This window comes from Prionailurus bengalensis, chromosome D3 (genome assembly GCF_016509475.1).
Source record: "Prionailurus bengalensis isolate Pbe53 chromosome D3, Fcat_Pben_1.1_paternal_pri, whole genome shotgun sequence".
In the NCBI taxonomy this organism is placed as follows: Eukaryota; Metazoa; Chordata; class Mammalia; order Carnivora; family Felidae; genus Prionailurus; species Prionailurus bengalensis.
The window spans coordinates 25,777,409-25,795,469 of record NC_057356.1 but is presented as its reverse complement, the minus strand read 5'-3'; the positions used below and the strand labels follow the sequence as shown (position 1 = coordinate 25,795,469).

General features: G+C 45.7%; 1 protein-coding gene across 2 annotated transcripts in view; it reads left to right on the top strand.

The window, feature by feature from the left end:
- Positions 1 to 1,928: 1,928 nt before the first annotated feature.
- SRRD (SRR1 domain containing) overlaps positions 1,929 to 18,061 on the top strand; it is a 26,741-nt gene continuing 10,608 nt past the window's right edge. For both annotated transcript variants that reach the window (XM_043558063.1, XM_043558062.1), the window contains exons 1-6: positions 1,929 to 2,602; positions 13,624 to 13,664; positions 14,985 to 15,244; positions 15,333 to 15,431; positions 17,385 to 17,539; positions 17,980 to 18,025. In XM_043558063.1, the coding sequence (XP_043413998.1) occupies positions 2,406 to 2,602; positions 13,624 to 13,664; positions 14,985 to 15,244; positions 15,333 to 15,431; positions 17,385 to 17,539; positions 17,980 to 18,025 (798 nt within the window). In that variant the 5' untranslated portion in view covers positions 1,929 to 2,405. The remainder of the gene's footprint in view (positions 2,603 to 13,623; positions 13,665 to 14,984; positions 15,245 to 15,332; positions 15,432 to 17,384; positions 17,540 to 17,979; positions 18,026 to 18,061) is intronic.

The following is an 18,061-nucleotide window of genomic DNA, read 5'->3' as shown; positions in this document are numbered from 1 at the left end:
TGTAATAGCCTTCAAGAGGCAGACGGGCCAGACCTCTTCTTATGGTGTAATTCTGCACTGTAACCATTTCTTGTCTCTTACAAATGAAGATTACAACGCCCACGGTCTCATCGAAGCTGACTGTGTGACCCGGCCGTGGCCGGCTTTTCTGCAGTCAACCAGTAATGCTCGACTCGCTCGAACACTGCAAGGTTTGAGCTCTGGAGAGAGACCATCGGCTTACATGCCTGACTGGGCCGTTCTGAGAAAAATGCCTTCTTCCCCCCGCCTTAGTGAAAGCAAGACGGTCTGGCTGGGGATTTTCAGTTCATCCAAGGCATCGGTCCAGCAGCTGGGCAGGAGGCAAGCCACACAGGCCTTGCTACTCACCAGGAGGCTGAGGTCGGCTCCGTCAAGGTAGAAGTGGCCATTTACTTGCCAGTGGCCCTCATTCTACTTATTTGGGTTGTCTTGTCCAGTATTGCTTTTTGCGCCCCAGCAGTACATCCAGACGTGAGAGATTTAAGTGTTTTCAGCCACAACTGTCACCTGCTTGGTTTTCACGCAGCATGAAAGTGCTACTTCCTTCCTCGCAGGCTCTTCGGTGCCATGAATACCTCCATGCCTCTTAGAACTCTGGGAGAGAATCTAATAAAGCGAGAGAAATCTACCAGAAAAGTCAAATCCACTAAGCTGGTTCCATGAGGATCAGCATTCTGGCTCCCTGCAGAATGGACTCTTCAAAAAGCTCCTGGCCAGGAAAGCCCAAGGGGGGAGATGCATGCTGAAGGCGGTGTTCCGAAGCGATTTTCTAGTTTGTCTGATTCAAAGCCATTTGGAAGATTCTTTTAAACATTGTGAAGCTGCCTGTTCAAACATCAGTGCCTTGGTCCTAAAATAAACACAAGGAATAGATTATTTCAGAAACCCATGAGACAGCATGTGACCCAGCAGGGTTAGGCAAACGGTATACTTCAAAGAGTCTTCTAGAAAGTTGAAAATTGTGTTTCAGAACAAAAAAAGAGAGTGGGGCAGGACTTTAGAGTAAGTTCTTCAGTTTTTTTTGAACAGTTCTGCCACACAGAAGACAAAACTACACAAGTAGTGTGACATAGCTCTGTATGCCAGGGACAGCTATACAAATAAGGTGGTTGTTGCAGTAATCACGGAACTCAAATTAAGGAACTGTCACCTTGACAGCTCAAAAGTAATCTGAACGTTAAATCCAGAGCTGGGCAAGTTCTTCAAAACAAAAGAGTTTAACAAGTGGCTCTCAAACTCCAAGAGAACAGGCAACAGAGCACCATGGAATTTCAGAATCAGAAGGGACCCCAGCATCATTTACCCTGAGGCTTCTCTCTCGTACTGTCAAAAATTAGCTGGTCCCTGGCCTACTCCCTCCAGAGACACAGGCAGCTCGTAGTGTTAATTTTATCCTGCCACCAAACCAAAACTGGCCTCCCAGGAACCTCCCAACGCCGCTCTGGATAACACACCAGGAAAACAAAACAGGGTCTCTAATTCTTCCTCAAGAATTAGAGTGGTCCCTTCAGAACTCTATTTCTATTGTCACTTGGTCCAAGCTGGATGTCTCAGCCACAGGGTTTCAACTGCTTGCTCACCATCTGTCATCCTCCTGAGAATACTGTAGTTTTCCTAAGGCTCTTTTCTTAGAAGTACCTAGAGAGGACCCCACTGACTCTCTGAGGCCTGTGAAATCTCTTATCTTTCCTCAGCTTTAGGCATCTTGAGATAGGCCTCCACAGGCCATACTCATGGTGTTCTCTGAAGCATTATCTAGGGCATGTCAGCTCTTGGAATCCAGGACAGCAGCCTGAGACCCCCATCCCTCGTTCCCCTAGGACCGAGCCCCACGCTGCCAAGGTCCACCCTCCTATCTCTAAAAGGTCCAGGGCAGGCCGGTAATGTCCCCGGGGTAGGGCAGGTGTTGGGATGCGACCAGAGAATGCTCCAGCAGCCTGGGAAGTTGCAGTAACGACCCGGAGGAGCCAAGAAGTGGAGGCAGGAAGGTGTGGTGTAGGAAGTGGCCTCAGTGAGTCAGCGGGCCAGGAAAAGGGGCGCTAACGACTGCGATCAGGAACGGGTTAAGGGCACTGAGCGGTGTCTGGCCTCAGCTCCAGGGGGCCGGGAATTGGTGGGCAAAGGCGAGTGGGGCCGATTGCCGCGCGGAGAGGCCGCCAAGAGGCGCTCTCGGCCGGGGTCCCGCCCCTCGGTGTCCCTGAACCGCCCACCCGCCGGCATTGCCGGGCAGCCCGGGGTTTCAGGGCTCGGGCCCCGCAGGGTGGGCAGCAGCGGGGCGCCAGCGACTCCCGCCCCGTACCTACTCGCGCGGCGGACAGGCCCGAGGATCACGCGCCGCCAGCGCCTGCCGCCCCCTACGATTCCCGGAGAGCTGGCGCGCGGTGATGACGTCGGGCGGCGCGCCGCTGACGTCAGAGGGCATGGCGGCGGCGGCGTTGGAGCCCTGGCAGGCTGCGGCCCCGCGCAGGAAAAGGCGCTCGGCGGCGCGGTGTCCGCGAGGGAGGGAGGCGGCGGCGGGGGGCCTGGAGGCCGAACCAGAGACGGACGGCCGAGTCGTGCTTCGTCGCATCCGGGAGGCCCGGTGAGTGCGGAGTTGGCCCTGGGACCGAGTCTTCATCCTTGGGAGGACCGCTCCGAGCCTCCGTCTCGCCACCTGTAAAGTGGGCATATCTGCAAACCCTTAGGGTTATTGTGAGGATTTTACGGAGGTGGGGAGCTTATTACAGACTGAATCGGAGTAAAGGTCGTCATTCCTCTTGTTGCACTTCCAGCTGCGCGACCTTCGGCAAGTTCCATAATCTCTGTGCCTCAGTTTTCTCATCTGAGAGATGGCCCTGAAAATAGTACCCGTATAGGCTTGTTTTGAGGATTCAGTGAGTTAGTAAATGTATGTAAGTGTAAACCACGGTGCCTGGAGCGGGGTAAGTGCAGAAACAGTGTTTGGTATTAATATCATACGAGTGTTGGTTATTGTTATTGCTGACGCTGGGGAAGCAACACCAACGTGATTGACATCTTCATGGTGATCATCATTAGTTAATTGAGGAGCTGCTGTGTGCCTGCCACTGGCTTATGCATTCTACTTAGTACATCTTTATCAATTTGAACATCTCAGACAGCTAGGATCCTGTCAGGGCTCAGAGTCTTAGAGACACCGGTAATGTATGGAACCAGATTTCAAACCCATAGCTTTGCAGCTCCAACACCTGTGCTTCAAAGTTCTCCATTATTTGGGCTTAGCCCAGACCCGCATCCCTCCATGCTTTGCTCTGCACCTTGCAGTTTAGAACAGTACCTAACAGAGGAAGCACTTTGATAAATGTTACCTATTTTTGTTACTTATTTTTGTTGCCATTATTTATTTGCACTCCTTTAAGGGCCCAGTAAATAACAGCTTTTGTTAGTGCTTCAGATCAACAACTACTGGGGGAAATTAGACTAATTTTATATGCTCCTCTCCCCCAGAATTAAGGTCAAGAGACAGTTGATGACTCTGAGGTTACCACTGAATAGAAAGGAGTTGGCTGACCAGTTGATTGAGCCTGAGTAAACAAACAGCAGCGACTTTTTCTAGGATCTTGGAAGACGTCTCTGAGAAGGAGTGTGCCCAGGGATTTGGAAAACCCTTAAGGCACTTTCCCTACACCTTGCATTGTTATTCTTCCTCAACTTCTCCAGTATCCCCCCCTCCCTTCCTGGGAGCTCCCTGCTTCTTCTTGTACCCATAAATGTGGTGCACACCCCACTGCTCTGAGTAGAGAGGAGCCCAGCACTTCACATGCTGTTCTGTGCGCAAGCTCACCAGTTTCCAAAGCACTCCCAGTACGTTAGAGCTCTCCTGTACCCTCTGTGATGAACATGAGGGCAGCCTCGGGCAGATGTTTTCAATTCTGTGTGGTAAACGCTTGTGTGTGGCTTGTCTGTTCAAATCCAATTTTGTTTAAAATTTTTTTTCTTTTTTCTTTTTTTTTTTAGTATTTATTTTTGAGACAGAGAGAGAGCGCAAGTAGGGGAGAGGCAGAGAGAGAGTGAGATACAGAATCCAAAACAGGCTCCAGGCTCTGAGCTGTCGGCACAGAGCCTGAAGCGGGGCTCAAACTCACGAACCGCGAGATCATGACCTGAGCCGAAGTCGGACACTTAACCGCCTGAGCCACCCAGGCGCCCCCCCCAAAATTTTTTTTTTCTTATGAGAACTTTTAAGATCTACTCTCTTAGCAGCTTGCAAGTGTTATTACCTATAGGCGCCATGCTGTATATTACATTCCCATAACTTATTTATTTTATACCTATAAGTTTGTACCTTTTGACCCCCTTTATCCATTTCACACCCATCCTCCCCTCCACAACCACCAATCTGTTCTCTATCTAGGAGCTCAGTATTTTTGTTTTTTAGATTCCATATAAAAGTGATGTCATATAGGGGCGCCTGGGTGGCTCATTCGGTTGAGCGTCCGACTTTGGCTCAGATCATGATCTCGCAGTTTGTGCATTCGAGTCCCGCATTGGGCTCTGTGCTGCCAGCTCCGAGCCTGGAGCCTGCTTCGGATCCTGTGTCTCCTTCTCTCTCTGTCTCTCAAAAATAAATAAATGCTAAAAAAAAAAAAAAAAAAAAATTTTAAGTGATGTCATCTAGTATTTGTCTTATTTCGCTAAACATAAGGCCCTCAGGGTCCATCCCTGTTTTTGCAAATGGAAAGATTTCATTATTATGGGTGAATAGTATTTCATTTTATATAGATACACCACATCTTTTTTCTCGAATCATCCCTCCCTGGACACATAGGCTGTTTTCATACTTAGCTATTGTAAATAATGCTGCAATGAATATGGGGGTTCACATATCTTTTCAAATAGGTGTTTTTGGTTTTGTTTTGTTTTGTTTTGTTGATAAACAGCCAGAAGAGAAACTGCTGGGTCGTAGAGTAGTTCTATTTTTAATTTTTTTAATAACTCCATACTGTTTCTCATAGTGGCTCTGCCAACTTATGTTCCTACCAACAGTGCGTCAGGGTTCCATTTTCTCCACACTCTTGCCAAAGTTTGTTATTTCTCGTCTTTTTGATAAGAGCCCTTCTAAACTGGTGTGAGGTGAGATCTCACTGTTTTGATTTGTACTTTCCTGATGGTTACTGATGTTGAGCATCTTTTCACGTACCTGTTGGCTCTCGGTATGTCTTCTCCGGATAAATATCTATTTGGATAATCTTTCCATTTTTTAATCACATTGTTTGGTTGTTTTGTTATTCAGTTGTATGTGTTCTTTATATATCTTAGGTATTAACCTTTTATCAGGTATGTGATGTGCAAATCTTTGCTCCCATGCAGTAGGTTGCCTGTTTTTTTTGTTGGTGGTGGTGGTTTTCTTTGCTGGGCAGAGGCTGTTTAGTTCAGTGTAGTTTTGCTTATTTTATTGTTGCTTTTGTTGCCTTGCTTTTGGAGTCAGATCCAAAGCCAGCACCTAGGTCAAGCAGCTTGCCGCTTATGTTTTCTGCTAAGAGTTTTATGGTTCCGGGTCTTCCATTCACGTCTTTAATCCATTTTGAGTTCATTTTTGTGTATGTTATAAGATAGTGGCGCACTTTCATTCTTTTGCATGTGGCTGTCCAGTTTTCCCAACACCATTTATTAAAGAAATTGTCCTTTCCCCCTAGGATATTCTTGGCTCCTTTGTCATAAGGTACTGGACCATATATGTGTGGGTTTATTTCTGGGCTCTCTCTTCTGTTCGGTTGATCTGTGTGTTTGTTTTTATGCCAGGATGCCAATAATCATTATGGCTTTGTAATAGAGTTTGAAACCAGGGAGCATGATGCCTCCAGCTTTGTTCTTTATCAACATTGCTTTGCTGTTCAGAGCCTTTTGTGACTCCAAATTTTAAAGATTGTCTTACGTGAAAAATGTGATAGGAATTTTGATAGGAATTGTATTGAATGTGTAGATGGTTTGGGTAGTGTAGACATTTTAACACTGTTCTTCTAACCCCTGAGCACGAATGTCTTTCCATTTATTTGTGTTGTCTTCAATTTTTTTTTCCTTAACGGCTTATAGTTTTCTGTATACAGGTCTTTCACCTCCTTGGTTAAATTTATCTCCAAGTATTTTTTTTATGCAATTGTAAATGTGATTGTTGTTTTGTTTTTTAAGTTTATTTATTTTGAGAGTGTGTGTGTGTGTGTGTGAGCGCACACGCACGCACAAGTGGGGGAGGGACAGAGAGAGAGGAAGAGAGTCCCAAGCACAGCTCCCACGCCGTCAGCGCAGAGCCCAACACAGGGCTCAGTTCCACGAACTGTGAATCATGACCGGAGCCAAAGTCGAGTTGGATGCCTAACTGACTGAGCCACCCAGGCACCCCAAAATGTGATTGTTTTTTAAATTTATTTTTCTGATAGTTCATTATTAGTGTATCAAAATGCAACAGATTTTTGTGTATTTTTTATCCTGCAACTTATACTGAATTTTTTATTCTAGTAGTTTTTGGTGTCGTCTTTAGGGTTTTCTTTATAAAATACCATGTCATCTGAAAATAGTGGCCGTTTTAGTTCTTCCTTTCCAATCTGGATGCCTTTTATTTATTTATTTTTCTTGTGTAATTGCTCTGGCAAGGACTTCCAATACTACAGTTGACCCTTGGCCAACATGGGTTTGAACTGTGTGGTCCACTTAATACGTGAATTTTTTTTTCAATAAATACAGACAATGCTGTAAATGTATTTTCCTTTAGGATTTTCCTAATAACATTTTTTTTCTAGCTTACTTTGTTGTATGAATTCAGTATTTAATACATCTAACAGGGGCGCCTGGGTGGCGCAGTCGGTTAAGCGTCCGACTTCAGCCAGGTCACGATCTCGCGGTCCGTGAGTTCGAGCCCCGCGTCAGGCTCTGGGCTGATGGCTCCGAGCCTGGAGCCTGTTTCCGATTCTGTGTCTCCCTCTCTCTCTGCCCCTCCCCCGTTCATGCTCTGTCTCTCTCTGTCCCAAAAATAAATAAACGTTGAAAAAAAAAATTTAATACATCTAACATACAAAGTAGCGTTCATTGACTTTTTTATGTTATTGGTAAGGCTTCCAGGCAACAGTAGGCTATTAGTAGTTACATCTTGGGGGAGTCAGAAGTTATACTCAGATTTTCAACTGCACAGGGGTTTGGCACCCCTAACCCCTGCGTTGTTCAAGAGCCAATTGTATGTTGAATAAAAGTGGCAAGAGTAGGTATCCTTGCCTTGTTGCTGGTCATAGAGGAAAAGCTTTCAGCTTTCAGCGTTCACCATCGAGTATGATGTGGCTTGTCATATATGGCTTTTCTTATGTTGAGTTACGTTCTCTCCGTACCTGCTTTGTTGAGAGCTTTTATCAAAATGGATGTTGAATTTTTTCACATATTTTTTCTGTGTCTGTTGAGAAGTCATATGCTTTTTATCCTTAATTTTGTTAATGTGGTATATTATTTTGATTCATCCCTGGAATAAATCCCACTTGACCATAGCATATGGTCCTCTTACTGTATTGGGTTAAGTTTGCTGATATTTTGTTGAGGACTTTTCCATCTATGTTCATGACAGATGTTGGCCTGTGGGCCTCTCTTCTTATGGCATCTTGGCTGGTTTGGACAAGGGCAGTGCTGGCCTCATAAAATGAGTTGGGAAGCATTCCTTCCTCTTGTTTTTCCTGGAAAAGTTTGAGAAGGATTGGTATTCATTCTTCTTGGAAGATTTGGTAGAATTCACCAGTGAAGCCATCTGGTCCTGGACTTTTGTTTGTTGGGAGGTTTTTGATTACTCATTTAGTCTGCATACTGGTGATTGGTCTGTACAGAATTTCTGTCCTTGTGATTCAGTCTTGGAAGGTTGTATGTTTCTGGGAATTTACCCTTCTTGATTGCCCAACTATTTGGGGTGAAACTGATCATAGTAGTTTCTTATGATCCTGTGTATATAGTATTGGCAGTAATATCTGTTTCTTTTATGATTATATTTGTTTAAGGCCTCCGTTGTTTTTTGTTTGTTTTTTTTTTTTGTTAACCTTAGTGAGTCTAGCTACAAGTTTGTCAGCTCTTTTGTTGATCTTTCTATTGTCTTTTTAGTCTGTATTTTCACTTATTTCCATTCCAATCTTATTTCCTCCCTTCTGCTAACTTTAGGCTTCCTTTGTTCTTTTTCTAGTTCCTTGAGGTGTAAAGGTAGGTTGCTTATCAGGACTTTACTTGTTTCTTGAGATCGGCCTGTTTCACTATAAACTTCCTTCTTAGAACTACTTTTTTTTTTTAAGTAAGCTCTACACCCAGTGTGGGGCTCAAACTCACTACCACATGAGATCAAGAGTCACGCGCTCCGCTGTGAGCTAGCCAGGTGTGCCATTCTGAGAACCACTTTTGCTGCATTCTATAGATTTTGCTGTGTTTTATTCCACTTTCATTTGTTGTGAGGTATTTTTTGGTTTCTCTTTTGATCTGCTCATTGACCCATTGGTTGCTCAGCAAGCTCCGTGTTTGTGAATTTCCAGTTTTCTTCTTAGAATTGATTTCTAGTTCCATACCACTGGGGTCAGAAAAGATGCTGGATATGATTTCAGTGATCATTTTAGAAAGTTCCAGTCTCAAGTTTATTAAGGCTTGTCTTGTGGCCTGGCATGTGATCTGTCTTGGAGAATGTGAGAGGAATGTGTTCCACGTACTGCTTTTGGATGGAGAGCTCTAAATATACCTGTTAAGTCCATCTGGTCTAACTTGTTGTCTGAGGCTGATGTTTCCTTACTGATCTTCTGTCTGGATGGTCTATCCAATGATGTAAGTGAGGTGTTAAAATCCCCTACTATTCTTGTACTGCTGTCGATTTCTCCTTTTAGGTCTGCTCATGTTTGCTCTACATATCTAGTTACTCCTAAAATTGGGTGCGTAAATATTTACAAATGTTGCATCCTCTTGTTAGATCGATTCCTTTATCACATAATGTTCTTCTTTGGCTCGAATTACAATGTTTGGATTTTTCTTTTCCCTCCTTCATTGGACTGAGAATCAGAAGATGATTTGTTAGCTGTGCAACCTGGAACAAAGCACACCCCTTCTCTCAGTCTGTTTTTTTCTCTGTAAAATAGAAACAACAAATTCTTCTCCCAGGCTCAAATAAGAGAGTGTGTATAAAAGAGCTTTGTGAACTGTGAGATGCTGTCCAGATACGAAAAGTGACAATGCTCATGATGATTATGCAACAACCAGATGTTCAGGAGAAGATTTTTTTTTTAATTTTTCTAACGTTTATTTCTTTTGAGAGAGAGAGAGAGAGAGAGCAAGCACGCACAAGTGGGGGGGAGGGCAGAGAGAGAGGGGGAGAGAGAATCCCGAGCAGGCTCCACGTTCAGCACAGAGCCCAACACGGGGGGCTCAGTCCCATGAACCATGAGATCATGACCTGAGCGGAAAGCGAACCAGACGCTCAACCAACTGAGCCACCCAGGTGCCCCCTTAGATTAAATTATTTGAACCTTTCACAAAAAACTGAGCATCAAAAGATGCTATAATTGGGGGCACCCAGCGGGTCCAGTCAGTGGAGCATGCAGCTCCTGATCTCGGGTCCTGAGTTCGAGCCCCAGGTTGCAGGGTAGAGTTTACTTAATTAAAAAAGAAAAAAAAAAAAAGGAAGAAGATGCCATAATTGGACTTGTTTTCCTTTTGACCCCTTTAGGCATTTCTGCCACCTCCAACCCCCTACCTCTGGCAACCACTCATCCGTCCTCTGTATCTGTGAGCTCGGTTTTTTGGTTCTGTTTTTTGTTTTGTTTCGGTGTTTTGTTTTTGTTTTTTAAGATTCCACATGTAAGTTATTTAGAATATTTCTCTTTTTCTGTTTGGTCTGTTTTACTAAGCACAATGACCTCAAGGTCCATCCATATTGCAGATGGAAAGATTTCCTTCTTTATTATGGCTGAGTAGTATTCCATTGTGTATATACACCATAGTTTCTTTGTCCATTCATCCATTGATGGACACTTAGGTTGTGTCTATATTTTCATTCATATATAAGGCTTCAGTGAACATAGGGGTGCATGTACCTTTTCCAGTTAGTGTTTTCATTTTCTTCAGATAAATAGAAGGGGAATTGCTGGATCATATGGTAGTTCTATCTTTATTTTATTTTTTAATGTTTATCTGTTTTTGAGAGAGAGAGACAGATAGAGCGTGAGCAGGGGAGGGGCAGAGAGAGAGGGAGACACAGAATCCGAAGCAGGCTCCAGGCTCTGAGCCATCAGCGCAGAGCCCGATGTGGGGCTCGAACTCGTGAACTGTGAGATCATGACCAGAGCCAAAGTTGGACGCTAAACTGAGCCACGCAGGTGCCCCTATTTTTAATTTTTATGAGGAACTTCCTTACACTTTTCCATGGTTGGCTGCACCAATTTACATTCCCACCAACAGCGAATAAGGGTTTTCCTTTTCTCTCCATCTTTGCCAACACTTGTTCTTTCTTGTTTTTTTGAAAATAGCCATCCTAACAGATGTGGTGTGGTATCTCATTGTGGTTTCGATTTGCACTTCCCTTGTGATTCATGATGTTGAGCATCTTTTCACGTACTCATTGACCATCTATATGTCTTCTGTGGAAAAATGTCTATTTGGATCTGCCCATTTCTTAATTAGATTGCTTGGGTTTTCTTGTTACTGAGTCGTAGGAGTTCTTCATATTTTGGGTATTAATCCCTTATCAGATACATGATTTGCAAACGTTTTCCCATACAGTGGGTTGCCTTTTTATTTTGTTGATGGTTTTCTTTGCTGTGCAGAAGCTTTCTGGTTTGATGTAGTCCCACATGTTTATTTTTGCGTTTGTTTTTACTTTTGGTAATCAAATTTTGAAAATCACTACCAAGACCTATGTCAAGCAGCTTTTCCCCTCTGTTTTCTATGAGGAATTTTATGGTTCCTGGTCTTACATTCAAGTCTTTAATCCATTTTGGGTTAATTTTTGTGTACGTTGTAAAATAGTGGTTTCATTCTTTGCATGTGGCTGTCCAGTTTTCCCAACACCATTTATTAAAGAGGCTGTTCTCTCCCTCATGTATATTCTTGGCTCCTTTGTCATAAAGTGTTTGACCCTATATATTTGGGTTTATTTCTGGGCTTTCTCTTCTGTTCCATTGATCTGTGTGTCTGTCTTAATGCCAATACTATATTGTTTTGATTACTGTAACTTTGTAGTAGAAATCTGAAATCAGGAAGTGTGATGCCTTTAGCTTTGTTTTCCTTTCTCAAGATGGCTCTGGCTATTCAGTCTTTCATGACTCCATACCAATTTGGGGATCCTTTTTTCTATTTCTGTGAAAACTGCGATTAGAATTTTGATAGGAATTGCGTTGTGTCTGTAGGTGGCTTTGGGTAGTATAGACATTTTAACACTGTTCTTCCAATGCATGAGCACAGAACATCTTTCCATTTACCTGTGTTTTTGATTTCTTTCCTTAATGTCTTATAGTTTTCAGTATATAGGCTTTCACCTCCTTGGTTAAGTTTATTCCTCGGTGTTTTATTCTTTTTGATGCAATTTCAAATGGGATCACCTTCTAAATTTCTTTTTCTGATAGCTAATTATTAGTGTATAGAAGTGGAACAGACTTTTGTGTATTGATATTGTATCCTGCAACTTTACTGAATTCATTTATTAGTTTGAACAGGTTTTGGGGGGGAGTCTTTAAGGTTTTCCACATGTCATCTGCAAATAGCGAGTTTTACTTCTTTCCTTTCTTATTTCGATGCCTTTTATTTGTTTTTCTTGGTAATTGCTCTGGCTGGGATTCGAATTCTATATTGAATAGAAGTAGCAAAAGTGGGTATCTTTATCTTATTCCTGATATTAGAAAAAATAATAACAGCTGAAACTTCTCGCCATTGAATGTGATGTTACGTTGGGCTTGTCACATGTGGCCTTTATTATGTTGAGGTATGTTCCCTCTATACCCACTTTGTTGGGAAATATCCATCATAAATGGATATTAAATTTTGTCAGATTCTTTCCCTGCATTTCTCAACATGATCATATGATTTTTATTCTTCATTTTGTTAATGTGATGTATCATGTTCATTAATTTGCATGTGTGAACTATCCCTGCATCCCTGGAGTAAATCCCGCTTGATCATAGTGTATGATTCTTTTAGCATGTGGATGAATTTGGTTTGCTAGTATTTTGTTGAGCATTTTTGCATCCAAATTTATCAAAGACAGTGGCCTGTAATTTTTTTGTAGTGTCCTTGTCTGGTTTTGGCATCAGGGTAATGCTGGCCCCAGAAATGAGTTTGGAAGCATTCCCTCTTCTGTTTTTTGGGGTTTTTTTGTTTTTGTTTTTTATTTTGGTTAGGGGGAAGCTTGGGAAGGATCAGTATTCATTCTCTCAGTGGTAGAATTCACCATTAAAGCCGTCTAGTTCTGGCCTTTTGTCTTTTTGGAAGTTTGAAATTGCCTATTCTTTTGGGTTGTCCAAATTGTTGCTGTGTATTTTCACAGTAGTCCCTTTGATCTTTTGGGTTTTTTTGGTTGTAATATCTCCTCTATCATTTCTGATTTTGAGTCCCCTCTCTCTCTCTCTTTTGTTCTTGGTGTGTCTAGGTAAATAAAGGTTTGTCAATTTTGTTACTCGTTCAAAAAATCTGCTCTTTTGTTGATCTTTTTTCCTATCTTTTTTTGGAATCTATTTCATTTATTTTTGTTCTGGTCTTTGTTATTTCCTTTCTACTAACTTTGGGCTTTGTTCTTTTTCTAGTTTGTGAGGTGTAACATTTGGTTATTTATTTCAGACTTTTCTAGCTTCTTGAGGTAGGCCTGTATTGCTATAAACTTACCACTTAGAACCATTTTTGCAGCATCCCAAAAATGTTGGTCTGCCTCTAGGTTAAATTCTATTTTGTCTGATATAAGTATAGCTCTCCCAGCTCTCTTCTGGTTTCCACTCGCACAGAACATCTTTTCTGTCTCCTCACTTTCGGTCTGTGTTGTCCTTATGTCCAAAGTGCGTCTTTTGTGGGCATCACATGGATGGGTTGGTGTTTTCAGTCATTGTATATCTTTTGATTGGACAAATTCATCAGTTTGTTTTAAATCACTGTTGACAGTGTTTTGCTCTGGTTTTGCATAAGCTGGTTGACCTGAATAAAGAAAGCCTAGACACTGTTTTTGTCTCTCCTTTTACTTCCACCTTGGAATTAGTTGTGATAAGGCAAAGACTGTTTATTGAGTACCTGCTGTATGCAAGGCACAGTGCTGTGTGTTGACTTATTTGATCCCTTTCATAATCCTGCTTGATAGGTATGATTCTTTTCCCCATCATAGGGGTGAGGAAACTGAAACTCAGAGAGCTTAAACCTGGGCAGCTAGCAACTATTTATGGAGCTCTGCATCTGTGCCAGGCGGTGGGGTGGACTGACCCAGACCAGTCCCTGGGAATTGGGTCATCCTCCAGCCACCCTTCTGCCCTCTCGGAGTGCCGGCAGTGCCGGTCTGGCTCTGGACATGCACCCTGTGAATCCCTGCATCCAGCTCATGGTCAGGAGGAGGGCCACTGGTGGGGGCGGCCTGGAGAAGGTTGGGAGATGACCATGCCTTTTTTTTCTTAACAGGGAGGACCTGCTTCTCTCTGATTTCTGGAGTCTGGCCCTAGGTGGGTACCGCCTGGCGAAGGCTGGGGGTGGTAGGTGTGGGAGGAGAGCCTGAATGTGGGCAAAGGAAGGAACACAGTCCTCACTGGATGATATTTTCTTCACAGAGCGGTGTCCATGCTGGGTTCTCATTCTGACTTCCCACTTATAACCGTGTGCCTTGGCACTTAACTCTGAGCCTCAGTTTTTCTTTGAAAGAGAGGTAACAAAGCACACACCCTGTGGTGTAATTTTGAGGATTAAATGAGGCTATTCAGTTAAGTGCTTGGAACAGTGTTTGCCTGTGCATGGGAGACCATACGTCCAGCTGTCACTGTCATTGTTGAAATGTATACTTAGCGAGCTCTTTTCCCCTACTTTGCAGTGGAGGCTTGTTTTTCCCCACACGGTTGTAACCTCCTCCTCGACAGAATCTGTGGCCATCTGAATATTAACATGTGCGGCAAACATACCAGCAGTCACAGTCTGTATGGGGGGACATTTAATTATTTTTTCCTTCATTTTTCATTCTACATAACGGTGCAGGGAGCACCTTTACGCGTAAAGCTTTTACCAAATGTAGGGTGATTCTCTTCGGATGTATTCCTGGAAGAGGAATTATGCAGTGAAAAGGCGGTGACTGAGTTGATATCTGTTGTCAAGTTTTTCCAGAACTGCTTTTACCAATCAGTTCCTCACGTGCCCTTTCCCAGCCGGGGGTCTCATTCACAGATCTCTTCACTAAGAAGTGAAAACTGCTGTCTTGCTGTGGAAACATAGGGCCTTTTGTTTTTTGGGTGCAGGTTTGTTCAAGTAAGTTCAGTGCCAGTGAAATGAAAGGAGAGACCAGAGAACCCGCTGCTGTAGGAGAAGATGTAAACAGATTATTTCTTGTTAGACTCAAAAGCCCCAGTCTACCTTTTTTATTCTTTGAACTTTTTACACAATGTTGAGAGCTCTGCTCCTCGGTTCTTTGTTGTCATCAAAAAAGTAGGTACTTCAGAGCATAACCCGCACTTACCAGGCACCTCCCACCAAATTAGAATGAGCTCCCATTAGAGCTTTAGGTGGAAACTGTGCCCATAAATGAAACCTATTTTTTGCTGGAGACATCTGTGGGGTTGCAGGCCGTGGGCATGCAGGGACCAGGACAGCCTGTCTGTGTGGGCGGGCGTGGCCGCATGCCCCAGGCATGTTTGGGAGTGAGGCCTGCAGCCTTCGTTCTGAGGAGCTGAAGCCTTTACTGGCCTCCTTTTCTCCCTGGGGCTGTGGCCTCGTGTGGATGGTTGGGTTCACTGGGCCAGAGCATGCCCTCTGACTGTGTTCCGGGCCTGCTCTTTCAGAAACCATCAACGGCTGTCTGATGAAACATCTGGAACAACTGAAGGCCCCAGTGGGGACTCTCTCGGAAGTCTTTGGAAACCTGCATCTCAACTCCTCGCCAGATGAGTCGGATGCGGCCCCCTGCTGCCTCCCAGGAGAGACCCTGGTGCCCGGAACCTGCCGTCTGAAGTGTGTATGCTACGGTCTTGGGAACTTTGCCACCTGCGTCATGGCTAGAAACCAGCTAACGTTTTTGCTTCTCTTCCTGGAAAAGTGCCAGGTAAAGTTTTGGATTCTTCTTTATCGCCCCTCCGCTGGTCTTGCACACGGATCCTCGGGTTGACGGGACTCATTCTTCCCTCCCGCAGATTCCCAGAAGGCACTGCTGGGTGTACGACCCTGTGTTTAGCCAACTAGAAATTGCAGTTCTGAATAGCCTCGGTGTGATTGTCCTCAGTGAGAACGAGGTGAGTGGGGGAGGGGAAGGGGAGGGGGGGGCTGTGTAACTGACGGGACCCTGGGCTGTGCCATGTGGACACCCTCGCTCCGAGACAGCAGTCATCCCTTCCCACCACACACTTGGCTTCCCAGTGCCTGGAACGTGGGACCCGTCAGTACCCACATTGTGGCCTATGTGGTACCCATCACAGAAAAATAAATCGTACAAGTGGCGTGAACTGAAACCTGTTATATTTGCAAAATTCCTTTTATTTCTTTTGAGGGAGTGTAAGAAGGGGAGGGGCGGAGAGAGAGACAGAACGAACAAGAACCAAGCAGGCTCTGCACCAGCAGCATGGAGCCCAGTGCAGGGCTCGAACCCACGAATTGTGGGATCGTACCTGAGCCGAAAGCAACAGTCGAGGCTTAACTGACTGAGCCACCCAGGCGCCCCTGTTTGCAAAATTCTTGTGAGAATTGTGTGTCCAGGGACTATGGTAATTTACTAAATTGGTATTTACTGTGGGATGAAAAAATGAAGGGCTACAGTCTTGGTGCCTCCAATGAGGGCCTCCTGGTTGGAATTTACTGTCCTAGGGGAGGGTATGGAAGGGGACAGAATAGCTCTCTCTGAATCTGTAGCCATCACACCCGTAGCGTCTGGCTGGGTGGCGGGTAGATGCTGTGCCCTGCATGCCCTAAATAGTTGGCATGTGAAATTTCTGAGCCCTGGAAGACAGACAGTCCTTTCCTAGGCAGAGGGCAGAAGCCAGCGTACAGGCACAGACTTCTGCAAGTAGTTTTGCCTTGTTTGGGGGATTGCAGACAGAATAATCCTCTGATTCCTGTGTTCCAAAACAGCCATCTCCTTGCTTTTTACGAAACTCAAAAGCTAGGCCCAGCTGAGAGAAGAGAATCCTTTGCCGGTGTTGGCGAGGCCCTGAAACGGTGCTGCTCCCTTCACCCCATCTTTTCTGAGTGCCTGCCCCGTGCTGGGCGAGATCTGGGGGGAGGCCAAGATAAATGCAGGCCCGGTCTTCAGGGAGCCCGTGGTCCCATCAAGGCATGTGGCCTGTAACCAGTAAACGGCGAGCACAACAGTGAGGGGGAGCCACCACTTGCTGGAGCTGAGAGGGGAAGGCACCCCGCCCTGGCTGGAGGGAGTCCTGGGTCAGAGCCGAGCCGGGACCGGAGGTCCACCGGGTGTCTGCTGGAGGGACCGAGGCAGGGGCACAGGCCGCCTGTGCAGAGCGGCTGTTGGGGAGCCACTGCCCGTTCATGAACACAAGGGAGAAGAGGACGGAGCGCAGAGGCCCAGGGGAGGCAGGCCCAGGCAGCAGGGGGAGGGCCTGTGTCCCTGCCGCGGGTCTGGCTATGGAGCCACGGTTCTCAAAGAGGGGACAGTTGTATCCCCCAGGGGACAGCTGGAAAGGACCGACTGTGATAGGGGTCTGCAGAAAGGGACACAGGAGGCCTGGAGTTCACCAAGCACAGTCCACGGGCACAGTAACCGTTGCCCTCCATCCTGCCCTTGCTATCACGGACCCAAAGGCCCCTCTGCGGACCCAGAGCTGCGATCACAGGACACACATTTATTCAGTCGACACAGGTTCTTTCTGGACATCGCGATTTCCAGACTTGTAGCCCCGTGTCGCTGTATAAGTTTCAGTCGTGCTACATTAGGACAGAAGCGTTCCAGAGAGGGGGGCATCTGTTTCCAGGGGATAGGTTCACCTGCCTTCCCCGCAGCTCACTGTTCTTTCCAGCGAGGCTGACACAACCTGGAATACGGGTTGAAGGCGTCCGGGGTAATCGGATACACGTGTCCGTTGTGAAGCGACTCCAGCGAGGTTCATTAACACGCGTGTCCACTCACACTCGTACGCTTTTATTTACTTTGTGGTGAGAACGCTCAGCTCGGTCCTCCCCCTCCCCTCCTGCTCAGAGCGGAGGGGTTTACACTGTGTGTGTGGCGCCCCCAGGAGGGAAGACGCAGCGTGTGGGGCGAGCCCACCGTCTTTTACATGCCCCACTGCGGGACGGCCCTGTACAACAACCTCCTGTGGAGCAACTGGTCGGTAGACGCCCTTTCCAAGATGGTCGTCATCGGGAACAGCTTCAGGGGCCTTGAGGAAAGGTGAGCGGGGAACGGGGACGTGCCCGTTCCTGACGGACCCACAAGCGGGAGACGTTGCCATGACTCTCGTGCCCAGAGACACTTTCCCGTAGGAACCCGGACGGGCTCAGAGCGGGGCGTGAACCCCGAGTCGGGCTGCAGCACGAGTTAAGGAGTCTTTTGCCAAGATTCCCTCCCTTCCCTTATGACGGACAAGTTTCCGAAAGTGGGGGAAACCGACCTCTCCCACAGCTGCTCACACCTACACACACCCGGGTGTCCACCGCCACATCTCCCTTGATGAAATGGGGGGGGGGGGGGGGCTCATGCTTTCTCTGATTACTGCACCTGTTCCACAGTCCCCCTCCTTTTTAAAACATTTGTTGCCTTTAAGCCGCCTTGCTTTTCTGTAATACGCTCTCATTCCTCCTAGTCGTGACGTTGTTTTCTTTAATTTCTAGGTTGCTGGCAAGGATTCTGCAGAAAAATTATCCCTACGTCGCAAAGGTATCTAAACAAAGGGGCGGGGATGGGAAAGGGTGT